This window comes from Trachurus trachurus (assembly GCF_905171665.1).
Source record: "Trachurus trachurus genome assembly, chromosome: 10".
Taxonomy (NCBI): Eukaryota; Metazoa; Chordata; class Actinopteri; order Carangiformes; family Carangidae; genus Trachurus; species Trachurus trachurus.
Window position 1 is genome coordinate 23,408,104 of NC_139894.1, and position 22,715 is coordinate 23,430,818.

At 42.5% G+C, this 22,715-nt stretch overlaps 3 protein-coding genes across 5 annotated transcripts; 2 read left to right on the plus strand and 1 right to left on the minus strand.

Annotated features, from left to right (window-relative positions):
- The first annotated feature begins 1,121 nt into the window (after positions 1 to 1,121).
- LOC310993011 (heterogeneous nuclear ribonucleoprotein H2-like) lies at positions 1,122 to 6,983 on the plus strand. 2 transcript variants are annotated; one of them, XM_083981240.1, is made up of 11 exons: positions 1,122 to 1,288; positions 2,396 to 2,492; positions 2,588 to 2,743; positions 2,849 to 2,992; positions 3,923 to 4,061; positions 4,828 to 5,006; positions 5,183 to 5,295; positions 5,388 to 5,523; positions 5,634 to 5,717; positions 5,852 to 5,944; positions 6,188 to 6,983. In XM_083981240.1, exons 2-11 carry the CDS (start codon positions 2,411 to 2,413, stop codon positions 6,286 to 6,288), a joined length of 1,227 nt encoding a protein of 408 aa, XP_083837366.1. In that variant the 5' UTR covers positions 1,122 to 1,288; positions 2,396 to 2,410; the 3' UTR covers positions 6,289 to 6,983. The 2 variants fall into 2 exon arrangements, with proteins under 2 accessions (XP_083837366.1, XP_083837367.1); XM_083981241.1 differs by having other exon boundaries at positions 5,852 to 5,948; positions 6,188 to 6,208.
- Positions 6,984 to 6,995: 12 nt separating this feature from the next.
- rufy1 (RUN and FYVE domain containing 1) lies at positions 6,996 to 12,864 on the minus strand (the record flags this gene model as incomplete). The annotated part of the gene is made up of 17 exons (XM_083981238.1): positions 6,996 to 7,830; positions 7,916 to 7,993; positions 8,088 to 8,136; positions 8,230 to 8,324; positions 9,104 to 9,233; positions 9,630 to 9,749; positions 9,833 to 9,930; positions 10,018 to 10,185; positions 10,496 to 10,612; positions 10,692 to 10,793; positions 10,885 to 11,020; positions 11,151 to 11,212; positions 11,318 to 11,441; positions 11,571 to 11,672; positions 11,781 to 11,898; positions 12,004 to 12,183; positions 12,528 to 12,864. The coding sequence occupies 17 exons, from the start codon at positions 12,862 to 12,864 to the stop codon at positions 7,681 to 7,683; spliced, it is 2,166 nt and encodes a 721-aa protein (XP_083837364.1). The 3' UTR covers positions 6,996 to 7,680.
- Positions 12,865 to 14,769: 1,905 nt separating this feature from the next.
- Positions 14,770 to 18,276, plus strand: hbegfa (heparin-binding EGF-like growth factor a). Of its 2 annotated transcripts, none has more exons than XM_083980902.1 (5): positions 14,770 to 15,044; positions 15,782 to 16,030; positions 16,130 to 16,328; positions 16,432 to 16,584; positions 16,942 to 18,276. In XM_083980902.1, the coding sequence occupies exons 1-5, from the start codon at positions 14,999 to 15,001 to the stop codon at positions 16,970 to 16,972; spliced, it is 678 nt and encodes a 225-aa protein (XP_083837028.1). In that variant the 5' UTR covers positions 14,770 to 14,998; the 3' UTR covers positions 16,973 to 18,276. The 2 variants fall into 2 exon arrangements, with proteins under 2 accessions (XP_083837028.1, XP_083837027.1); XM_083980901.1 differs by lacking the exon at positions 16,942 to 18,276 and adding an exon at positions 16,721 to 16,807.
- The last annotated feature ends 4,439 nt before the right edge of the window (positions 18,277 to 22,715 follow it).

A 22,715-nucleotide genomic window follows, 5' to 3' on the forward strand; every position in this document is an offset into this window, starting at 1 on the left:
AGCATAGTTTTGGTATTAGTACTATTGGTACTATTTTATTTTTACAACCTGATTTTGATTTATTAATTTATTCTTATCCATTTTTGTTTGTTTGTTTGTTTGTTTTTGGAGTAACATAGAATCTGTAATTTTATTACACAATGTTGCATGGTGATTTAATCTGAATCTGAAAAGTGTGAAGTGTTTCCCACAAAAAATAGCCTTTTTATAGAGAGGCATAAAGTAAAAACTCAAGTAAAATATCAGTACTTCAAAATTTTGCAATTGCATTACTTGAATTCATGTAATCTGTGATTATGTCCCCCACAAGAGATTTGCAATGTTATTCGTGGAGCTGATCATTATTTGGTGATAGTGTCTTGCCATTGCTTATAAAATGACTTAATCAAAGCAGGTATATCAAGTGTCTTGCCAAAAGAAATGTATATTACTGTGGAAAGTTAAACATCTCTTACCTATCAACATCTCTTGCCTAAATCCATAGAGAGATTTCATTGATTTCAATAAATGCGTTTTATCTGGCTTGCTTTTGTGAATTTGGGATTGCAAACCAAAACCAGCTGGTTGCAAAATGTTGCTTATTCGCTTATCCTGCCCAAATGTATAGTAATCATCGAAACCATCAGCTGGGGGTTATGGTTGACTGTGGTTTCACCTATTCCTGAATAGCCTTATAGCAAGCAACCATATACTCCAGCAGAGGCTGAAGAGCGTTACAAGTTACTGACCACAGTAAATACGGCTACTTGGGTTTGTAGGCCAGGAGATGCCGCCGGGCCGCCCAGGGCCTCAGGCAGCAACGTCATCATTTTTGGGCTGGGACACAGACCGGCCGGAGGCGCTTGGCCATTCAGCCGGGGTTGCCAGGTGTGTTAAAAAACCCACACTTTCAGTCAATTGTGGGATATTGCAGAATAATTTAGCACATTTCCGAAATTTTGATTTCAGTTAAATCAAAAAACACAATAATAATTATTGCTTACGAGTATATTAAAAATCAAAATACTTTGTATTTCTTTTAAATGTGATGGTATAGCATCTTAAGGACAGAGAGTATTATTCAGTGCGTCACTATGTTGTTCCTGAAAGGGGGATGGTGAGAGAGTGCTGGCAACCCGACGCAAGGTTTCAGCTGCATCACGCAGGTCTGGTTATACATACTCCGGCGTGTTGTATCAGCGGCGCTTGAATCAGGTAAATTGAGAATCGTAGCGGTCGTCTATCCCGTCTTGCTAAAAGAAACCAGAACGCAGAATTAACTGAACTCGAAAGCAAAACACAGCTACCGGTATGTATCTCGGATTCTACCATAGTAACTTTGCCGTTAATTGTAAATGCTAGCTTAGAGCTAACAGCTAATAACATGGCGCAGGCTGAGAGGGCCGCTTTTGTTCTTGTGTCTGGGTGCGGTAGTTAGCGCGCTGAAGGCCACCCACCCTGTTTTTAAAATTAACGAGGCCTTTCATTTCCAATTAATTATGTGTCCTATACGAAATCTTAGATATTTATCGAAGCGCTTCTGCAGCAAAAATGTCGAATGAAAGCCGGAATCGTTTATGCTCCACATTGTCGTGTGGCTAGCTTGGGACGACTCTTGGTTCGCGGTTTTTGTGAACTGGTCGCCCTGACTTGAGTGGGGATGAACGGGGAATAAGTTGGTCGCGACAATAATTTGCGGTTCATGCAAGTTGATGCTAAGTTATCAGACATCAACTTTCTTTGTTGCGGGGACAAAGCATAACAACGAGATCTGAGATTAGCCATTTGCCGGTAGGCGCCATCAAACAGCCTCATGGTGGCGCTGCTAAATGCTCGACCTATAATGTCAGCTCTATTGCACAGACACCAAAAACGACTGACCCATTTCGAAACCTACGAAAACATAGTTAAACGTACGTCTGAAATCTACAATGGGCTACGTGGAGGTTTATTTTACATTGTGTAGTAGATGATACTGTATTTTGGATAACATCAGTCAGTTTGACCCACGTGGCTGAGCTGCAGCTGTGCAGGAGATAACTGAATAAATTCAAATCTAGATTTGTGATACCACTTTGAGATGGATAATGTCCTTTGTGTTTACATGCACGTGGATGGGAGACACTTGGATGATGCACCTATTTGCCAAAATGTGCTCATTGTGATTTATGTAAAGCTGCATACGCCCTCGCTGGGGCACACAAAGTTCTTGCGAAATGGGATGGGAGAGCTGAATAATTAAACACTAAGAAACCTGCATGAACTTGTTTTTGATCGGAATAATTACTACACCATGAAGCTTTACTCGTTTTGCCCCTCCCTACCTGTGTTAATGATTTCTGAATTGAACGCATAGTGTGTGTTATAGTTTGCGTTCTTTTCTCAAATGTAAAGACTTGTTGTGTTTTTTCCTCAGGGATTGTGACCAGTCATGGCTGATGAGGGATATGTAGTACGCATCCGGGGTCTCCCTTGGTCGTGTTCAGTGGATGAAGTACTACGGTTTTTTTCAGGTAAGCATGAATAAAAGTATTTATATGAGTTAAGGTCTTTGAGGAAATATTGAAACAATCAGAAATGATTTAATGACATTTCATTTCAAATGTAGATTGCAAAATCGCCAACAATGGTGGCGGCATTCACTTCACCTACACAAGAGAGGGGCGTCCCAGCGGAGAGGCGTTTGTGGAGCTGGAAACAGAGGAGGACCTGAAGATTGCAGTGAAGAAGGACAGAGAAACCATGGGTCACAGATATGTGGAGGGTGTGTAATACTGCTTTCAGACAAAGACCAACCCTTTGTCATGAGCACTACAATTTCCTCAGCTTCAAACTGCAATAACTGATCTTGTTGTTTCCTGTGATTTAGTTTTTAAATCAAACAACGTCGAGATGGACTGGGTTATGAAGCACACCGGTCCAAACTGTCCAGAAACGGCAGGAGATGGGCTCGTCCGACTCAGAGGCCTTCCCTTTGGCTGCAGCAAAGAGGAGATAGTTCAGTTTTTCTCAGGTAAGACTATGTCATAATTAGCGGTTACCTGTTAACCTCCTTAAAGTAATGTTGGTCATTTGAACCTTGTCTGTCTTTCTTTCAGTTTTTTTTTTTTTTTCATCTTCCTTTTCTTGTTTCCTTTCTCTTACGGACACTTACTAATTCCTGCATCTGATTTACAGAAAACTCAATTTATTACCCACTGTGTATTGTTACGGAATAGAGTAAGAGAGTGATGTATGTCCTGGGATTGGTGATCAGTGAGGAAATGACGCCGGAAAAGGAAGTCAGTTAAAATTTAAATGGAGAAATTATTTGAATATTTGTTTTGTTCATGGGCAGGAGTCTGTTATGCAAACATTCTTTCCTATCTCTGCCCATCATATCCATCTTGAGCCCACTTTTCATCCCTTTTTACTTTTAATTTGGGTGTGGTGTTGTAAAACAGCTTTGGTATATTTTTATGCGTACTGACCATTTACTAATGATGGAATGGGTCTCACTCATCACTGATATGAAAGTCTCTTACCCAAGTGTCTGTTTCTTTTTCCCATTTCCTCACACTCTTCTCTTTTTAATACATTTTTCTTTACATGGAGTAAATGCCAAATGTTAGATCAGTACCTAATGGGCGAACCGTAATTTAACTCATGTCACTCACCAGGATCTTGTTCTCTCTTCATCAACACACCAATACTAGCCTGATGTCCCACACAGTGCCCTTTTCCATATTCTTCCTCTATCCTCTCATTTCTATTTTATCCCCCAAACAGAGTAAATGTAAGTCGTTAAACTGGCCAGTCACTGGTTAAAATTGAACTGGTATGTGTGATGATGTATAGAGTTTTCCATAAGTTTTCTATCTCTCTCTTTAGAGAAAGTTATCTCTGTGATTGGGCATGTGATTTAATATGTCCCCTGCTGGGGTTATCTGTCCTTGGGTTGAAGGGTTGGAAATCGTGCCAAATGGGATAACATTGCCGGTGGACATCCAGGGGAGGAGTACGGGGGAGGCCTTCGTGCAGTTTGCTTCACAGGATATAGCTGAAAAGGCTCTAAAGAAACACAAGGAAAGAATAGGGCACAGGTGGGGATGGTTGGTTGGTTGGCTGGATAAGTTGCTTTTCTTATGGTGTGCACCCTCAACATCTGAACCAAATACAAAACTGACACGTCCTTAATCTTGGCCTATTCACGTTTATATTTGTAATATTTACCACACTTGCACTAATTGCCATGTTAGATCCAACAATGCCACACATGCACAATGTTCAATGGGAAGATTAGTGCTTGGGCACTATTCAAAAGTAAGAGAAGAATCATGAATTGGAGCACATGCTTAATATTGAGAGTAAATGATGTCTGAGCACTAAACACGAGTCCAGGCTGATAATGGTAAGGAGTCTCCCTGGTGGTAAAATCAGAGGGCCACTGTACACAAGGATCTGGAGCCCACTGTCACAGGTAATGCTTAGCATTGGTTGCAGAAGGGTTGGAGCCCTCTTCTGTCCCTCCTAAATCAGGACAATGGCTGTCATGGCAAGGACACAGGACCCTCTATTTCAACACACTGAATCAGTAAATCTGTAAATGACCTCAGGTAACCATAAGAAAAGTGTAAAAGGCATTAAGGCCCATGTGAATTTGGACGTCTTCTTTTTTTCCTCCCAACTCAGTCATTAAGTTGCTCTTTGAATCTGTTTCTTTAACCATTAGCCATAAGTACTGGAAAGATATTACTACCTACGGACTACACCATGACAGCATCTGCATAGCCCACTTTCTACAGTATTGAGCAAATGCAGTCAAGGTCCATTCCCCATGCCCTCACTGTGGTATCTCTATGCTCTTAGGTACATTGAGATCTTCAAGAGTAGCCGCGCTGAGGTGCGGACCCATTATGAGCCCCAGCGGAAGCCCATGGGTATGCAGAGACCTGGCCCCTATGACCGGCCCTCTGGTGGTCGTGGCTACAACATGATGGGTCGTGGGGGATCCTATGACAGAATGCGTCGCGGGGGATACGGAGGAGGTGGGTGTCACATGGACGGAAGAACAACTGAAATCAGATTTGGTGCTTTATTAACTCATGCAGTTTTAATAATCACTTGCCTTATATCCCTTCATGCTAACACTGCACAACAGAAACAAGATTAGGATGTAAAGTCTCCATAAGACCTTGTGCTAATCTCCATTATGTGTATTCAGGCGTGTCGGATGGACGGTATGGAGATGGCGGCTCTTCCTTCCAGAGCACCACGGGCCACTGCGTCCACATGAGAGGCCTGCCGTACAGAGCCACAGAGACAGACATCTACAATGTAAGATGGGAATCACTGCTGGACTGCTGAATTCAAATCTGCTCAGTGCATGTTGCTGAAATTTACACATTTTTTTTTTTGTTATCTCTTAGTTCTTCTCACCACTGAATCCAGTGCGGGTTCATATTGAGATCGGCCCAGACGGCAGGGTGACCGGGGAGGCAGATGTAGAGTTTGCGACACATGAGGATGCCGTCGCAGCCATGTCCAAAGACAAAGCAAACATGCGTGAGTTTGAAATAAGTGACGTCACCTCTTTGCCTCTTCCTTGCAACACAGATACGTTCACAATGATGTTCACGGTCTTTCCTTTTCTACACTTTGCACCCATCTCTCAGAGCACCGCTACGTGGAGCTGTTTTTGAACTCGACAGCAGGTGGCAGCAACGGAGCCTACGGCAGCCAGATGATGGGTGGCATGGGTGAGTTGTTCAGATGAAAATGCATCCACAGACAGGCAAGGCAACAGCAGGACAGAAAGGGTCATAAGTAGATAAATTGGCTGCTGCCTCAATGTTCCCTCACACCTGATGTGGTTTTGTCCTCGCCTCCACAGGGAACCAATCGTCTTACAGCGGTGGCCAGCTGAGCTCAGGGTACTCCGGTGGATACAGCAGCCAAGGAAACATGGGCGGCTACAGTGACTATAGTGAGTGTCAGATCTGTTAAAATAGGTTTCTTAAACTACAACCTTTCCTCACGGAAGCTCTTGATTTGATGGATGCAAAGAAGTGCCGAGTGAGCGCCATCTCGGCATCATATTGTGTTTTTACATTGAAACTCTGGCAGGTTTTCATCTTCAAGGACAGAAATGCAGCACGGTTGTTTTTCTGTGTATGACATCTCGATGAACTTCCCGGTCCTATAGTGTGTATTCTCTCTCTCTTGTTAGGTAACCAGGGCGGAATGGGAAGCAGTTACTACGGCGGCGGTGGAGGTGGTGGAGGAAGCAGAGGCTCTATGAATGGACTGGGTGGGGGATGGGGAATGTAGATTTTTTTTTTCCCCTTAATTTGATGTTCTGTTTTTTAAACTCAGCATTTTGCTGGAAGGACTGGAACTGTAAGTCTCACCTATTAAAATAAAATAGGGTAGGGTCAGGTGAGGTTGTTTTGAAAATACTGAGTGGTAGGGTTTGTATATTTTTTTTAAGTGGATGATCTACAGAGAGGAAAGGGATCATTTGGTATCACAAGTGTGTCAGAGGCTCTGTTTGTTTTGTCTTCCCCATTCCTCACAGATTTCACTCATCACAGACAATGTGCTTTAAGTTTTTGATACCAGGAAGTGTGCCATTTTTGTGTTAGCATTCTCCAAACACCTGGCTGTTGAAGATTAACTGTTTTGCTGGTGGCTTTAACATAATTTTCAATGTCTGAGTGCATGAACAAAAAAAAAAATCAGAAAGTGTCTGGTATCTTCTGATGTTTAAACCTTGTTTCATCTTCTACATGTGTTTAGCTTTTTTTTTTTCCCAGTTAAAATGTTAATCTGAATTCGAGACTTCACATGTTCAGAGCATGTTTGTTTTCTTAAGGTGCGACTGTTGATAGAGCAGTTTTTTCTGGTCGTGGGCTGTATCAACGGCAAAGTGAATTTCAAATCTGCTGACATGAAGGTTTCTACTGCTTCAAATGCTATTTGTATTTCCTGTGCACAAAGTGAATAAACTAGTCTGGAATATCGAATTGAAACAAGTGTTGCAAAACAGGAGGCTTTATTTGTTTATCAAATATCTAGATAGAAAACTTTTGGTCACCATTCCCAAATTAAAGAAAATGGCTTAATAGCAGTCGACACAATCCACAAAACCATATCATACATTCTAAAAGTTAAATCTTTTGTTAACATTCTACAGTCATTTACACAATGTTGCATGTATCCAGCATTGGGGCCATAGCTGTAAAAACTGTTAGAGAAGATGCATGACAACAATATCAAAGTGAAGTATGTGTGCTCTCTTGAAACTGGCTAAAATGATTCCCAACAAAAGCTGGAAACCAACCATAACAAGTTCCACATAACCCACATCCACACATTGAAATGGTCGGTTTGAGTACCAAATTAAAGAGACAATTCCAGCTAAAAGAAACATTAATCACATAAATATAGCTATATCATCCTCTGAGCAGAGTTGAGCCCTCTAATGGAGTCTGCATAAATTACATTAGCTCATCCCATCAGTGTGAAACGGTGGCCCCTCATTCAATACAGATGCAGCCTAATGTTCCTGAATTTCAGGTAACAGGGGAAATAGAGCATCAAATCACATTCCCCTAAGATTTGATGACATTTTTTAATCATATGTAGTTTTAAAAGAAAAATCATAGTGGCTGAGCAGGTGCAGTGTTTTTAGTAGAAAGCTCATAATTCGGCGGTGTTTTGTCAGGAGGCTGTGGCGGAGGAGGAGCTTCTCTGCAGCAGGAGGGAGTGGCACATGTCACACACCCGCACAGGCCGAGGGTAGGAGGGCAAGGCCAGCTCATTGCCGGAGCAACTGTTGCAGTAGATGTCGCCACAGTTTCTGCAGTGGTGCTGCAAATACAGAAATCCCCCAATCATTCAAAATCAGAATATATTGTATACTGTATGTACAACACAGGGTGAAAAAGAAGCTTACCTTTCTACGTGAAATGGAGAACTCCTTCTGGCATTGTTTGCATTGAGTGGCTTCATCGTCTTTCAACCAAGCATGGCCCTACAGGGAGCGGTTGACAAACAAGTTCAGGATTTTCACCATCAACTTTGACAGTAATAGATGCACAAATATCCACAATTCCTTCACATTGTACCTTCAGGGCTTTGTTGACCTCCTTGAAATCCTCCATCTTGAGTTTGGACCTTTGAATGCAACATAAAATATCTTTAAAAAAAACAAAGCATGAAATGGTATTGACTAATGAAAGACACAAAGACAAATTCAAAAGTACTGACTGGCTGAGGTGTAGTCCCATCTCCTGTAGAGCCTGTTCCTGCTGCTCACACGTCTGCTGCAGCTGCTGCTTCTCCTTCTTCAAATCCTGCAGCTCCTGCAATACAATACAACACCGATTCACAGGAAACCAACACCATAAAACCACAATACATAACAGGATTATAAAGCATTTACTCACACCACCTTAAAAAATGAGTAACAACATCTAACTGAGGCTGTTGCACCAGGTGAGCTACTGCATTTGCATGAAATATGTTCTTAATAATGTTACTTTACGAGACAGAGCTGTTTTTGAGGCAAATGCGTAGCCGGAACTACATTCCAGACACGGCTGCTGGGTGGAGTGATTTCAAAAGCACAAGTATTTACTTCATGTGCCGTAATGTTGCATAATATGATTATTTCATAGCGTGGTGAATGTGCAGGTCACAACTAGTCCAGCAGAGCGTTTTGAAGTTGTTGGATTGTGTATTTGATGAGTCAAGAGGGACAGGGGACCTGTACCATTCACCTCCATTGTGTTAGTTGAGCAGCTCGTGTCTCTGCCCCATCTCAAAACAACATGTACCGATAATTAGAGGTAATGAACCTACCCCTATGACAACAGGGATTATGGCAATAGGCAAATTTGCCAAATTGTTTAAGTATCCCTTTAAACCTGACAGCTCTGAAAAATAAACAATTGTCTGTCTGGTTGTTAAAATATGTCTGAAAATCAATTGCAACACACACATACTGTAGCATAAGCAAAATGTATATAACTACATACAAATCTGCTGGTTACTACAATGTAACAGTTTTTTTTTTTTTTTGAAAAGTTAACCAACCCTAACCCTGGTGTGTGTTTGTGTGTGTATGCTATGCGGCCCTGACCGTGTTCAGGCCCTGGAGTTGCTGTAGCTGTGTGCGGAGCTCGATGCTGTTGTCCTGTTCTCTCTGGAGAGCCTTTTGTAGACTTTGTCTCTGCTCCCTCTCAGTGCGCAGCTCATTCTCCAAACCCACTCTGTGCACACAGAAAGACATGGTTCATTATAAGCCTGTATGCCTGGAGGACGACAAATATGAGAGGTGCTATCACAGTAAGCGCAGGTAATAAAAATCTGAGATGGGTACACAATTATTTGAACATGCTTAACATGAATTTTAGAATTCAAAATAAGACCAAGTGAGAGCCCAAGAGGAACTACTTTCTACTCTAGTCTAGTATTAACATGTTTGCCAAATTAATGACATTTAAAACCTCATTTGAACAGTACTTGAACTGAATTTCTGTCTTATTTTTTTATTCCATGTACAGTACATCTTTTTAGTCTTTTTATCCTTCTGTGTGATACTTTCTGTTGACAGTGTGTGAGCTTGTGCTATATATTTTTTTTGTTTGTTTGACTGTGCTATTAACCTTAGTGTATCCAGATCAGTCAATTGTTTCTGCAAAGCATCCACTTTTCCTTCCAACTCCACCTTCATGTCTTTGTCTGACTCGTCGCTCTGTTTGCGCTCCCGCTCTGAGTTCTGTAGCCTGAGACACATAAAAGACCAGAAGAATATAAATTTCTGAAATTAATATTAACACACATAAACTCATATATGCACCACACATACCTCTGCTCTAGCTCCATCATCACTTTCTCCATTTCATCCATCTTCTTCTCAAGCTGTAGAGCCTCCCCCTGCTTTTTTTCGGCCTCTCGTTCCCAGTCCTTAAAAGCCACACAAGCTGTATAAATATAGGCTTCGGTCTGAGTGAGCATGCATAAGAAAGAAATAGTGTAGTCATGCATGTCTACCTGAGCTTTGTGGAACATTTGCAGGTTAAGAGTCTTGACTTGGTCGAGCTGGAGCCTCAGGGCTGCCAGTGTGTCCTGTTTCTCATGCGTGTCCTTCTCCAGCAGCCTCATGGCCACCTCCATCTCTTGCTTTAACCCCACCTGCAGCTCCAACTCGCGCTCAAGCTCCTAACAGAAGCCAGGAGTCAAATTCAGTTATAGAGCTGAGTCAGCGCATCAAACACTAGGCATGATGATGAAGCCTCTGGATAAGAGGAGACTCTGGTGACTGATCAACACCCACCCAGAGCTCACACTGGCTGCCTTCTGTCCAATTATGTGCTGACAATAGAGTGTGAAGACTAATTTGTACTTCAGCTCACACACAGCGCCTCATGCCCAGCAAGGGTCGAACCACATCCTCGCACAAACCAGCTGAGTCACCTTTCATTGCCACATGCTTCTCATAGCCCAGAACTCTGGCCTGTTGATATCTGACCTGGCGAATGCGCTTTTCCTCCTTGTACTGCTTCCACACCACATTGTACATCTCGTCCAGGCCCTGTCGAGTCTGTTTGTACGTCTCCAGCTCCACCTGGCTGTCCTGGAGGGCTGCCTGAAAAAACAACACACACCCTGCAGTCTGTGTATTTTGCAGCTGTGGAATGCGTTTAAGTGTCAGTGAAACTCCTCACCTCTTCCTTTTTCTGGTTGCACTGCAGGATCGTCTCATTCTCCTTTCTTAGCTGTTCCTGTTCTTCCCGCAGAGAGTTGATTCTGTCCGTAGCTGCCGTCAGCTGAGGAGAAAAACAGAAAGACACACCCAGGTCAGTCAGATGCATTCACAACAAACACGCACAAAAGCGTGCACACACAGTCCTTTTTTACCTCCTCCACAAGTTTGCTGTTGGTCTTCTCTAGAGAGTCCATCTTAGCCTGAAGGTCAGTAACGGTGCCACTGAGGTGACGATTTAACTCCTCAATGTAGTGCTTCTGATCTAATATGGCTGTCATCTTGGCATCGCTGAGAGAGAAAGAAAGAATCGGTTGTAAGGCAGAGTGTGCATTCGTTTGTTTGGAATTAAATGATTATCACTTCAAGGGGGAAAACAGTCTAAGTGAGATGCTCAATCCGTCTGAAAGTGGACACTCACTCTTTTGGAGTGTCGCTGTTCACAGGGTCTTTCAGGTAGAGGGAGAAGTCAATGACTCCCACCTAAATGGGACAGAGAAACCAATCACTCAATTTTTGTTCTCAAAGAGAAGACGAGACATGCGACTGCTGGAATATGTAGGACCTCAAATCCTTGTCAGTTCTCACCTGAGAGTCAAGATCCTCCCCTTTAATACAGAGGTTTGCATCAATCACGTTGAGGCCCACCAACAGTCCCCCCATCACTGCCCCCTCTTCCTCCATCATCAACGCTCCAGAGTCATAAAACTCACTGAGAGACCGAAAACAAAAACAGAAGGAGTGAGAATAAATGTGGTAAACATTCAGTTGCCTGACATGTTGTTGCAGCTCTAAATTGCCTGCTGCTGAACCCACTTCATGCCTGATCAGCCAAACTCACCTCAAGAGGTCTTTGCGGTCCAGCAAAGCTTTCATATAGTCAGCTACTTTCTTCTGCATGAGTGCCAAATGCAGCCAAGCCCTTCCTCTGCCCAAACCGGTCCTGATAAAGAATCAAAGAAATTATTGACATTAAACAGCCAACAATAAGACAGGAGTAGACATTACCCCACATTGAATGTTTACTGGAAAATGTTGTGCAGTAACATACTTGATGCCGGGCAGGTCTCTGGCACTTGTGGCAATGTTAACGGACTCAGGACACAACTTCTCAACCAGCTCCAGAGGACCCCAGATAGACTTGTTCTGACCAATGAAGGATTTCTTGACTGAAAAAAAAAAGTTAAAGTAGTTTATGTCGATCATGATTCTGAGATTACTTTCAATGAAAATGAATCATGTCCACCAAGATCAGCCTTTATAGACTGTCTCACCTTTCAGGCCATGTTTGAGGCACTGCTCCAGCACAACAAAGAACTGCTGCAGAGGAGGATACTCTGAGTCCATGGTCCTGCCCAGACTCAAGGAGGACTGGATTAATACTTTGATGCTCAGCTTCATCATGCTGAGGAGATTGGACCTTTCTATAGCCATGGGGTCTTTAGGGGGCACAACTGTAAAGCAGCCAGGTAAAGAAAAAAAAAAAAAAAAGCAGTGACTCAGAGATCCGTCAAAAACATGCACACTTTGAGGAGATGTGGTGCAAGCTCGTCTCCATTTAGGAATTATGAAACGTGGTGGTGAACAGAAGAAATGCGTGACAATCTGAATCTGTCTGCACAGTCAGCTAACCATAAAAATCAAGATTTGCCTATGAAGTCATGTGTCCTGACAGCTGACAGCATCCCGTAAGAGGAAGTCATATAAATGAACCGTGACCGCTGTGTTTTCACTTATTCTTTTATTAAAACGCAGCGCTAAGTTTGAGTGTCAACATTGAATAATAGCTGCAACATACCTGGAAGCTTTTTACAAGTGTTGCTGACATCGTTTTCGGGCTCCTTCTCCGTCGGGGAGCTCGCAGCGGATGCCTGTGAGGTCTTTCTCGGGGCAGCAGCAGCAGCGTAGCTCACCCCGCTGCTAATCGTCTCGGTGGCCTTCCGAGCCAGAGACAGGATGGGGGCCGACCAGGTGCTCTCCGCCGCCGCCGGACTCGGCTTCTCCGCCGGGCCCTGTCCGTCGCTGTCGCCGGACTCCCCGTCCGTCGCGGCCGCTGACACTTCGGCCTCATCTTGCTGTTGTTTCGCCTCGTTATCCTCAACAGCTGTGTTTACTTCCCCTGCCTCGTCGGCCATGTTTGTCCCCCCTCCCCTCTCCGCTCCCCCTGGCGTCCACGTGACCAGACAGGAGCAATCACGCGCGCCATCATTCTTCTTCTTTGGTGGTTCGTGAATCAGTTGGTGAGTGTGTTACATGGATGTATTGTGTGTTACCGTCACCTACCGGTCCTCCCCATAGACTGTAAAAGTCCTCCCACAGGTTTTACATGTGCCTAGTTTTTTTTGTCAGAACAAGTACGAAAAAAACACAACCGAACTTGATGGAGGCATGGGATGTGGGCCAAGCAAGGACCTACGGTAGTAAATTTGGGGTATGCGAATAATATCCCATGAATTTAGCCTACATTATTTTCTTGGAAGACTTGTAGAAGCCGTAGCCTATATGTTTTTGTTTTGTTTGTTTGTTTGTTTTTAGCTTTGTGTATGCTCCAACGACTGTATGTCATAACCTGTGAATGTTGCCTTTTCTGTTTCCTCTATGAGCAACGGGTATTGGTGGGAAGTATCAAACGGTCTTATGAGTATTTTGTTAGGCCAATCATTACAATCCTGTAGGCTGAGTGAAAATTAAAACAAGAGTCCAATAGTCAATCTATTTTCTATCCATCAATTTTCAAGCATCAAGAGAAACGTGGTGCTTTGATTGGATACTTATGTATTGAAGCTTCAATTTAGGAGTTACATAATTTCACAGATAGCCTAACTCAAGCATGACTTAGACCACATCTGAGTGATCATATCTCAAATGTGTCTCTGGTATGTTGTTGTGGTAAAGTTGGATAGGATTACCTGAGGTGAAAGGGCCACAGTCAAGTTGAACATGTGCAGATAGTAGCCTACCCACTTTCACCACGTGGGGGTGCAGGCACGCCGTGCACGGTTGTTTTTAAACCTGTTCAACTTTGTACAAGGTGCTTTCATTATAGGCTTAGATATTTTCCTCAGTCCAAGTTTTTTTTTTTTTTAAGTTGGGTAAGCCTACCTTTTTCAATTTTAAATAGTTAGGCTACTTTAAATTGTATGAAGGCCACTATAGCCATTGTATTCATTTGCTGTATCTGTGTGTATGGAGAGCCATACACTGTGGATGGAGTCTGTTGCCTGTTTAGTGTGTGCCAGCATGACTGAATGTCAAAAACGTAACGTATTTTTGTTATATGTTGCGAATTTCTTATCTATCTATCAATCTATCTATCTATCTATCTATCTATCTATCTATCTATCTATCTATCTATCTATCTATCTATCTATCTATCTATCTATCTATCTATCTATCTAGTTAATTGCTTTCAATAGCCTACTCTTCTACAAACCACTCAAATTAAATAATTTAATAGACCCAGATACATCACTGCGTTTCTGAGGAACCAAATAATGAGGACGAGCTGGGTCAAAGCTTCTAGAAGAAGATGAAACTAACAAATCAATATTCAACATCTTTCACAGTAGCTGTAATACAGAACAGAACACTATACAAGACGTTTATTTATTATTTATTTACACATTTCAACAATATAACCTATAGGCTACATAAAAAATAAATAAATTAGGCCTAGGTAGCCTAAATAAAGAAACACGATGAAATGATGGGCTTGAGTCAATTTAAAAGACACAGTATCACCACCTACATTATCAGTACCTAGTAACGCCTCGCACCGTCAGTGTTTTTATTTTGTTGAAGTTTCCAATCCGAGATAATGAATAGATGCAGGCTAATAATAATTTGATGTAGGTAGGTAGGCCTACTACACGAGCATTATCTTAATTACTTTATGGTAGCCTAAGTCAAGTTGTAAGGCTGTATCCCTCTGTGTTTCCACAGCGGCAGCGGCAGCAGCAGTGGACTGTAGGCGTGGTGAAGTGAAGTGGAGAGGACCATAAATACCGCGGCTCCTCTGTGGAGACGCTCCTTTCCTCCTCTCCTCCGGGTCGATCACCAGAGACGCACCCGCTCTCTGCACTAACACGAAGAGGTCTCAAACAGGCGGAATTCATTCATACAAACCCATCGAGACTTTAAAAAAAGAAAAAGCCAAAAAATAAGGAATATTTAGAACCGTGGAACAAGCGGAAGGAATACGACTTGTAGATCATATTTATCGTTTTTATTATTTTAGTAAAAGTAAAAGTCACTGGAAGTTTTGACATCATGAGGATTTTCGGTGTTGTGCTGCTGCTGCTGGTTCACGCCTTGGGTAAGTTTCATGCCAGAGTTGGATCATTGTGGATGATATTTGTTTTCAGTGACTACCTGTGTGACAGAGTCTCCTCTCGGCTATTGGTGTAAACATCTCAAGCATGAGCGATGGAGCTATAACATGTCTTGTAAACTTCATAACCTTTAAGGCAACGGTTTTCATGATGCCAGGCTATTCAGGAGCTAATGGGGTCATCTCTCTATTTTAGAGCATGCTTTATGTAACTGGATACATTTATTTTTAACTCATATTCTTGCCTGACATTAGCTAACTGTCTGTCCATGCATTTTGTGTGTGTGTATAGAGGGTATATGCCAACTTTTATTTGCCCCCTCTTCACTACCATTACCACCACTAATCTAAACTGTCCCACTGAGGGAAGACCTGTTGGCTAATTTCCACTCTACTAAAGCACTCCGGATGAAGGCAGTAAATGCCCACTGACCATACCAACCCCTAAAGACCATGCTGTGAATCTGTGCAATTCCCTGACCAAGATCAATGGGATTGCAAAAGGAAGCCAAAAATCTTGCTGGTGCTTTCTTGTGCACAACATGTTTCAACTTGCCCATAGAGGTCCGCCCACCTTGGCACACTAACCTGCTTCACTGGGTATCCCCCAGGGGAAGGGTTTCTGAGGTCTAATGGAGGTCTATTATGCTGAAGATGCACCAAAAAGGACTTCAAATGAAATATTAAACATTTTAAACGTTCTTTCTCTTTTTCCTCTCCAGTGGTGTCCAGACCAACCAGTGGTGCTGCAGTTGATAGGTATGAGAGCGACAGGCAGCGGCACACAGCCGTTATCAACTTTTTGGACACAACCAGAGACAGGAGGACAGAGGATGAGAGCAGAAACGTGGTGGCAACAACATTGGATTATGGTCAGGAAGGAGAGGAGGAAGACTACGATGAGGACTACTATGAAGAGGAGTATGAGGATGAAGACCTGTCCGGAGATTATGAAATGGAAATGCCACGAGGTAAGACTGCACTCGCTGCTCTCTCACCACCATTTTTACACGCTTCCTTAACAAAGACAATGGAAATGTAATCCCTTTGTGCCCTGTTTTTGATTTTAGTTGCTATGTCAAGCAAACCCAAAGACCCGTCTGCCATCCTGGAGGCTGACAACACAGAGGGAAAGAGAAGGAGAGGAAAGGGAAGAAAGAAGGCAAAAGGAAAGGGAAAGAAGAGGAATCCTTGCCTGAAGAAGTATAAGAATTTCTGCATTCACGGCACCTGCAAGTACCTGAGGGAACTCCGCGCCCCATCCTGTGTGTAAGTATTAGTTCTGCTGCACCACCCCCTCCATTCAACCATGAAACCATCCGCTGAATTATTAACCTCTCTCTAACCCATTCCCTCTCTGTCCTGTGTGCAGGTGCCACCCCAACTACTCTGGTGAAAGGTGTGAGTTCATCACGCTGCCCGTGCAGTCCCCTGAGGGATACAACCGGACCACTGCTCTGGCCGTGGTGGCAGTGGTGCTGTCATCCGTCTGCCTCACCATCATAGGCCTTTTATTAATGCTAAGGTGAATACGGCACACTGAGATGCACGGAAATACACACTTGCATCCACACACATTAAGATAAAGGCTTTTGGGTAACAATAAGGTAGACACACCGTAAAATAGTTTCAACAAGCTCCTTTACTTTTGTTTATTACAGGTTTCACAAGCGGGGAGCATATGATGTAGAGAATGAAGAGAAGGTCAAACTAGGGTTAGCACCCAACCACTGAAGAGACAAACAAGGGTGAGTAGTGAGGAGCAGGCCCACACACAGACACTGATAAGCATTTTTCTTTCTTCTTCATTGTCTGAATGAAGAAGCTTTTGCTCATGAATGAAGGTTTTGCTCATTGCCTCTGTCTCTTTTTTTCATTTTAGGAAAAGATGCAGAAATTCTACCTCAAAATAGAAAAAGAGAAGTGAACCACAAAAGGAGGTCCTACAGGAAACAGGAACGTACATGAAGAAAGGAACAGGGGTGTTGTCTGCGTGATTCTCTGCTGGACGTTCAGATGAGCGTACCCCTGCAGACCTCAGAAGTAAAGGGGCCGTCGGATACTGGAATACTAAGCGGCCCAGGTGATGGAGCGGAGACATGACGAGCATGAGGTGACGAACACGAGGAAATGAGGAGAATAAGGGACAAGTCTTGACTCTGTGCTGCTTCTTGACTGTGTGAAAAGAAAAAAGTCATCTCAAGAATGAACTGAATAAGATTTTTTTTTTAACAATGAGAGCTCAACCTGGATTTTTTTTTCCTGCACAAGTCCATCTTGTTTTTGTGTACAGTAAACGGTATATTTATAATTCTAATTTATTTATTTAAGCTAACTGTATTTATAGAGATTTTTAACCACCTTCAGCAGTTTTTAAAATAATGATGTTACATTTCTTTTTATATTTCTTATTGGATTATATTTATTTATGAAAGAGAAAACAAACAATGCAGAAGCTCCTTAAGATAATAAGTAGGCTACTTCATAAGCAGAGATATGACGCATAAATATCTGATTTCTGGCTTTCATTTTGTCACTCAGTAGATGATCAATTGCACTGTGATTAATAAATTGATCATTGAATTGACACATATTTTTTTATTATTATTATTTTATTTAATGTTTTTTGTCCAGGGTGGTTTCCATGAAAGCAATACTTTTCAGGAACGCCCAGCTCACACAGTTGGACACATTCACACCTGGAAACTGCCCAGTATACCCAGTTGGCTCTGTCAGCCTCCATGCAGCTCCACTGAAGCAGGTGGGGGGTTCATGGCCTTGTTGAAAGGCGAATTAGCAACGGTGGCAAGCAAAGGGCGAGCCCGGCTCTTTCACTTTCCCCACCCAAGTTTACCCTGCAGGTTCGGGTGTCTTCGGGCCGTGTTAGGCTTAGTGTTATGAGTCAGTGTAGTTCTGAAATGATGATACAGTTCACTGGCTCTGTATTGATTATAGGCCACATAAAAAATGGACACTCAGTGCCTGCATTGCTAAGATACTTCAAAAAGGGAGTCAAATAGAAAAAGCACTGTATAAGAAGAATCTGGTATAAATATGTTGTACTGTCATGTTGTCTTACCAACATTAGAGGAGAAACTCTCTAAGATCTGAGTTAAGCTGTCAAGCTAAAAAAAAATGTGAATTAAAGTGTTCCACCCTTTCATATCCTGTCCTGCAGTTTTGAAGTGATTTTTTATTTATGTTCTTATGTTCTTTTTTTCAGAGCAAAATAAAAAAAAAAAGATCAGAATTATTTTGACTCATATTCTTCATTACATCTCAGAAATTAATACTTGATTACCTCATTACCTGATACTTAATTATCACATGCTGTTCTTGACATTAATAGTCTGAGATCTTGAACTGGAAGATCAGTTAAGTAAGGTCAGGTTTATTTTCACTCTTCAGTTCACTTCCTGAGTCACCCCACACATTAATGTGTTATTTTAAAGTGGCCGGTCTGGATAATGATAACACCCATGTGTTCTTTTAGCCAAGTATAGTAAACACAATATTTTTATTTCCTGTCTCTGACATGAGAGCAACCACTAACCAAAGCACCTGTATCCTGGCCATTGGTGCTGTTATGGTCTGTGTTCTGAAGGCAAATATTTTTAGTCAGTGCTGCGTAGATACAGAAGCAGAAAGCTTTCCAAGTTCATTATGCTTAAATCTGGTTATCTCCATTGGCTGGGTGATGTTATAACAGCATTTAATCACTTTTATTTCTCAGGGGCCTTATTTTTGGAGAAATATTAAAAGTTACTATCAGTTCCATGTGTTGGCATTAACAACAGTATCACTGGTGTCACTGACAGATCAATCAAACTGAGTGCGGTATCGCTGTGTGTACGCACTGAGCCACTGGGAACAGATGTGCAGTGCATAGGCTAAGAAACACCTGATGTTCAGCCACAACACATCATGTCGCAGCACCACACACCATTACTCACACAGCCAACAGATGTCATGTTCAAAGACGCACCATCAACTCCAACATCTGAGCCCTGGACCAGCCCTGAATGCCAGAGAGTTCAGAGAGACCACATACGGCAAATACTAGCAGGATGCAACAATGCTGTCATGTATGCCGCACGCAGGTTTAATGGGGATATGGATAGTCAAAAGACCCAGCTGGGCTCAAAGGCAGGCTGAGACCAAGCCAAATGTTAGTCACCCCTTGAAGTCACCACCTACACGGATGTTGTTACACCAGCACTGTGTGTGTATGTGTGTGAGTGAGTGGGAATGTGGTAGAGTAATGCCTTGGTGCTGTGTCTGTGTGGGTTAAAGGGGTTAACCGAACCATTGCAAGCAAAAAATCCACAGCAAAACAGTAGTGTTTACATGTTTGCTATGGGATAATTTTCAACACTGCTTGTGGGTTGGATTCCCATACTTTCTATATATACTGGATAAACAGGATCCTGTTGGGTTCATATGTTCATGCTGGGGGGATGGTAGTTAAAGACAGATGTTCAGCCGAACCATAAGGGTGTGGTACCTGATTCAGGACTCAGCACTCCTCATACCATATGTTGTGTAACTGAAAAACAGTAGTTGCACATTTCATTTCTCAGGAAGGCGCAATCCATGCACACATTGACATGTTTGTATTTGCTCGGTTTACTCTTTGGGAAGTTAATTCTGTAATTCTGGAAGATAGGCTATGTTAAATGAAATTCAAATTACCCTGTCTATCAAGAAGCTATGTGATGCAAGCAGGTTTGAGAACATAAAAACACAAAACTACATTGAATTTATTCACATGCTTCACCATATTCTCAAAATACATGGTATGAGAGAATATGAATTATATATTTCCAAATTGAGTGGTTTTGAATTTTCTCAGATGAACAGAGTGAACTTTTCATACTTATTTAAAGTGTACTATTGCACCTCTATCGTAAAGACTGCGTTTATTGGCATAAATCTGCCACCCGCATTACCAGCAGTGCAGCTTGACCATTTGGAGTTCGGATATAATTTATGTGCATTTCACTGGCTAATGAAACAACAAGAAGTAAGCTTCAAGTAGCGATGAGGAGCAGATCAGTTTCTTTTCAACTACGACCTGCCAGATTTTTTTGTTGTCTTGAGCCTCAAGCACAGCCGACTCATGAGCATCACCTCAGGCAATTTAATATTATGTTCAATTTTCCTGGACCTGGGCATGATGTGACACCAAAATAAACCATGTCAAGTCCACGCCAAAGCTGTTTACTGGTGTTATTGGTACAGTATCAACTCCAGCTCGTACCAATCAATGAGTGAGTAATGAATTCAAATTTATGTTGTTGTGTGTATAGAAATGGATACATGAACAGATAGAATTCGGACACAGTCACACAGCACTCAATGTGGCCTATGTTGGGGACCATTACCATTTGGAGGACGTGATCCATGAGGGCGTAACACGTAATTTGTTCTTTAGAGATTTCAGTGTATTCTCAGCTGCTGATTTAGTTGTGAATCGGCCTTACCTCTTTTTGAAAAGTGAGTCATCATGGGCACAGTGTGAATCACGGAGCCACCCATTGGCTCCTTTGTTGACCAGGAAACAAAGGATGCATTTTTAGGCCACATTTGAAGGAGCTTTCCAAGTGGGAAGCACCGCTGAGACGCTATTGGTCTTCAAATGCAGACTTTAAAGAGTGCTGCTCCGGCATCGAGACACATCTAATATTGGTACAGCTCTCACAGAGCAACCATCTTGGATTTAGGTCAGGGTTAAGTGCAGTTAACTCTTTTGTCCAACTTCAGGGTGCGGAAATTCTGACGCTTTGGTACATTATTATGCTAGTAGCAGTTAATGTAACCTTGAGAAGTTAGCTCCAAACAGAGACTTCAGATTTTACTGTCCAGATTTTTTTCATTTTCAAAATTGCAGTCTTCAGCCCAAACTGACTCTGACTCACATTGCATCACCTCAAGCAAATTCAATCCAGATTCTGAGCAGCAGTACTCCCTACTCGTAATCAGGGGACAGCGACAATACGCTGATGACTACAGTTTCTCAGTGACTAAGTGCAAGTTAACCACTCTCGTATGCAGCAATGCAGCAAGTACAGTACAAACATGGATGTGTATTTCCAAGGCACACACATGTGTGCGTGTGTTTGTGTGTGTGACAGGGGTTAGTCATTTACAGTAGTGGAGCCACCTAATCCTGGCCTCTCAATGTCAAGTAGCAGAGCACACAGAAATAGTGCTGTGCAGTCATGCTCACATAGCTGCTATTCCCGGGGCTGATGGCCACCAAAGAGCCAGAATGCTGAGAGAGAAGGGAGTTCGCTGCGTTCTGTTTCTCTCTGTGGCCTGGTGGACCACAGCCAGCACATAATGTCCAGTATGGTGGCCCATCATCAGGCACCAGTGTTGCACCACTCCTGAATTTACCTTGTAGGGGCACAGTAACTCCACATGTCCCTCGTCCTCCCCTTCTGACTTTTATTTGTGTTCCTAGAGAGACTGAAAAGGATATTTCCACACCTCACAAGGCATTTCCTTACAAGATGGCCAAAGTTATCTGGAAGTGGCACAATTCATTGTGTATCACACTGGGAATTGCTGGTGTACAAAATTCGCCATTGTTTTCGAAATCTTTTTTGTTACCAGTTGTTTACCTGAAGTTGTGCTCACAAAAAAATCATTACAGGTGCCTTTGTTATGTAATAGAATTTTATTACATTTATGTATGTTGAAGGATTTTTACCTCATGATCAAGCCTATACAGAAGAATAACATATGTTGATTACAGATACTGTATCTGTGCAGTATATGGGTGTAATGGTGCATACTTTGAACCATTTAATATTATTAAGCCTCTATGTAGAGATCTAAATCCATTAGCACCACTCTGTCTGAATGCATTGCCTAATAGACGACTTGAGTAATCAGATCTGTAGTGGTTGCATTAGACTGAATCAGTGTCGGGAAGGTGAGTTTGTTGTGAAAGGTGCTTCCTGCCCTTCTGAGGAGCAACAATGGGTAGTTTCCACACTAACATGGAAGTGCGCACGCCAACATTTGGTAATATAATTATTCTCTGACCGGACATCATCAACAGGAACACATTATTACCCAAAATTAATGAGGTGGTGTAAGTCAGGGTCTGCTTTAGTTGTTGTACATGTATGTAGTGTATGGATGTGTGGGTTTCTATGATGTTAGCATAAATTACTGTCCTCAAATGGCCCTTTAAAGTTGAAATGAAGTGTAAGCAGAGACTCAGTGTGCCACTCAGGCCTGACTGATGAGGTGATGACAGTGATGCAGCTATTGTCACATGACAAAAAGAGGCTGTGGCGGATCAGTGGGTTGTACATGGCCTGTGTTGCCTTGTTTACATGGTGTGGACAGTCAAATAGGAGTGTGAGGAGGATGACAGGAATGAAGAGGGGGAGTGAAAGATAAGGTCGACACGGTAACATGAGAGGGAGAGAGAGAGATGAAGAGAGGATGGAGAATGGGTCAAGGTGAGAAGTTCTACTTAGGAGGGTGCTGACTTGTCTTCGCCTGCATGTGGATAAAACAGATTATGGCGTTAGAGGAGCGGCATCACTCTGTCACTGCCTATCATAGCTCTCACTCCTCTCTCTCTGACCTTTTACTTTGATTTGCCCTTCAGTTCCTGTGAGCTAGCCTGTTTATTCT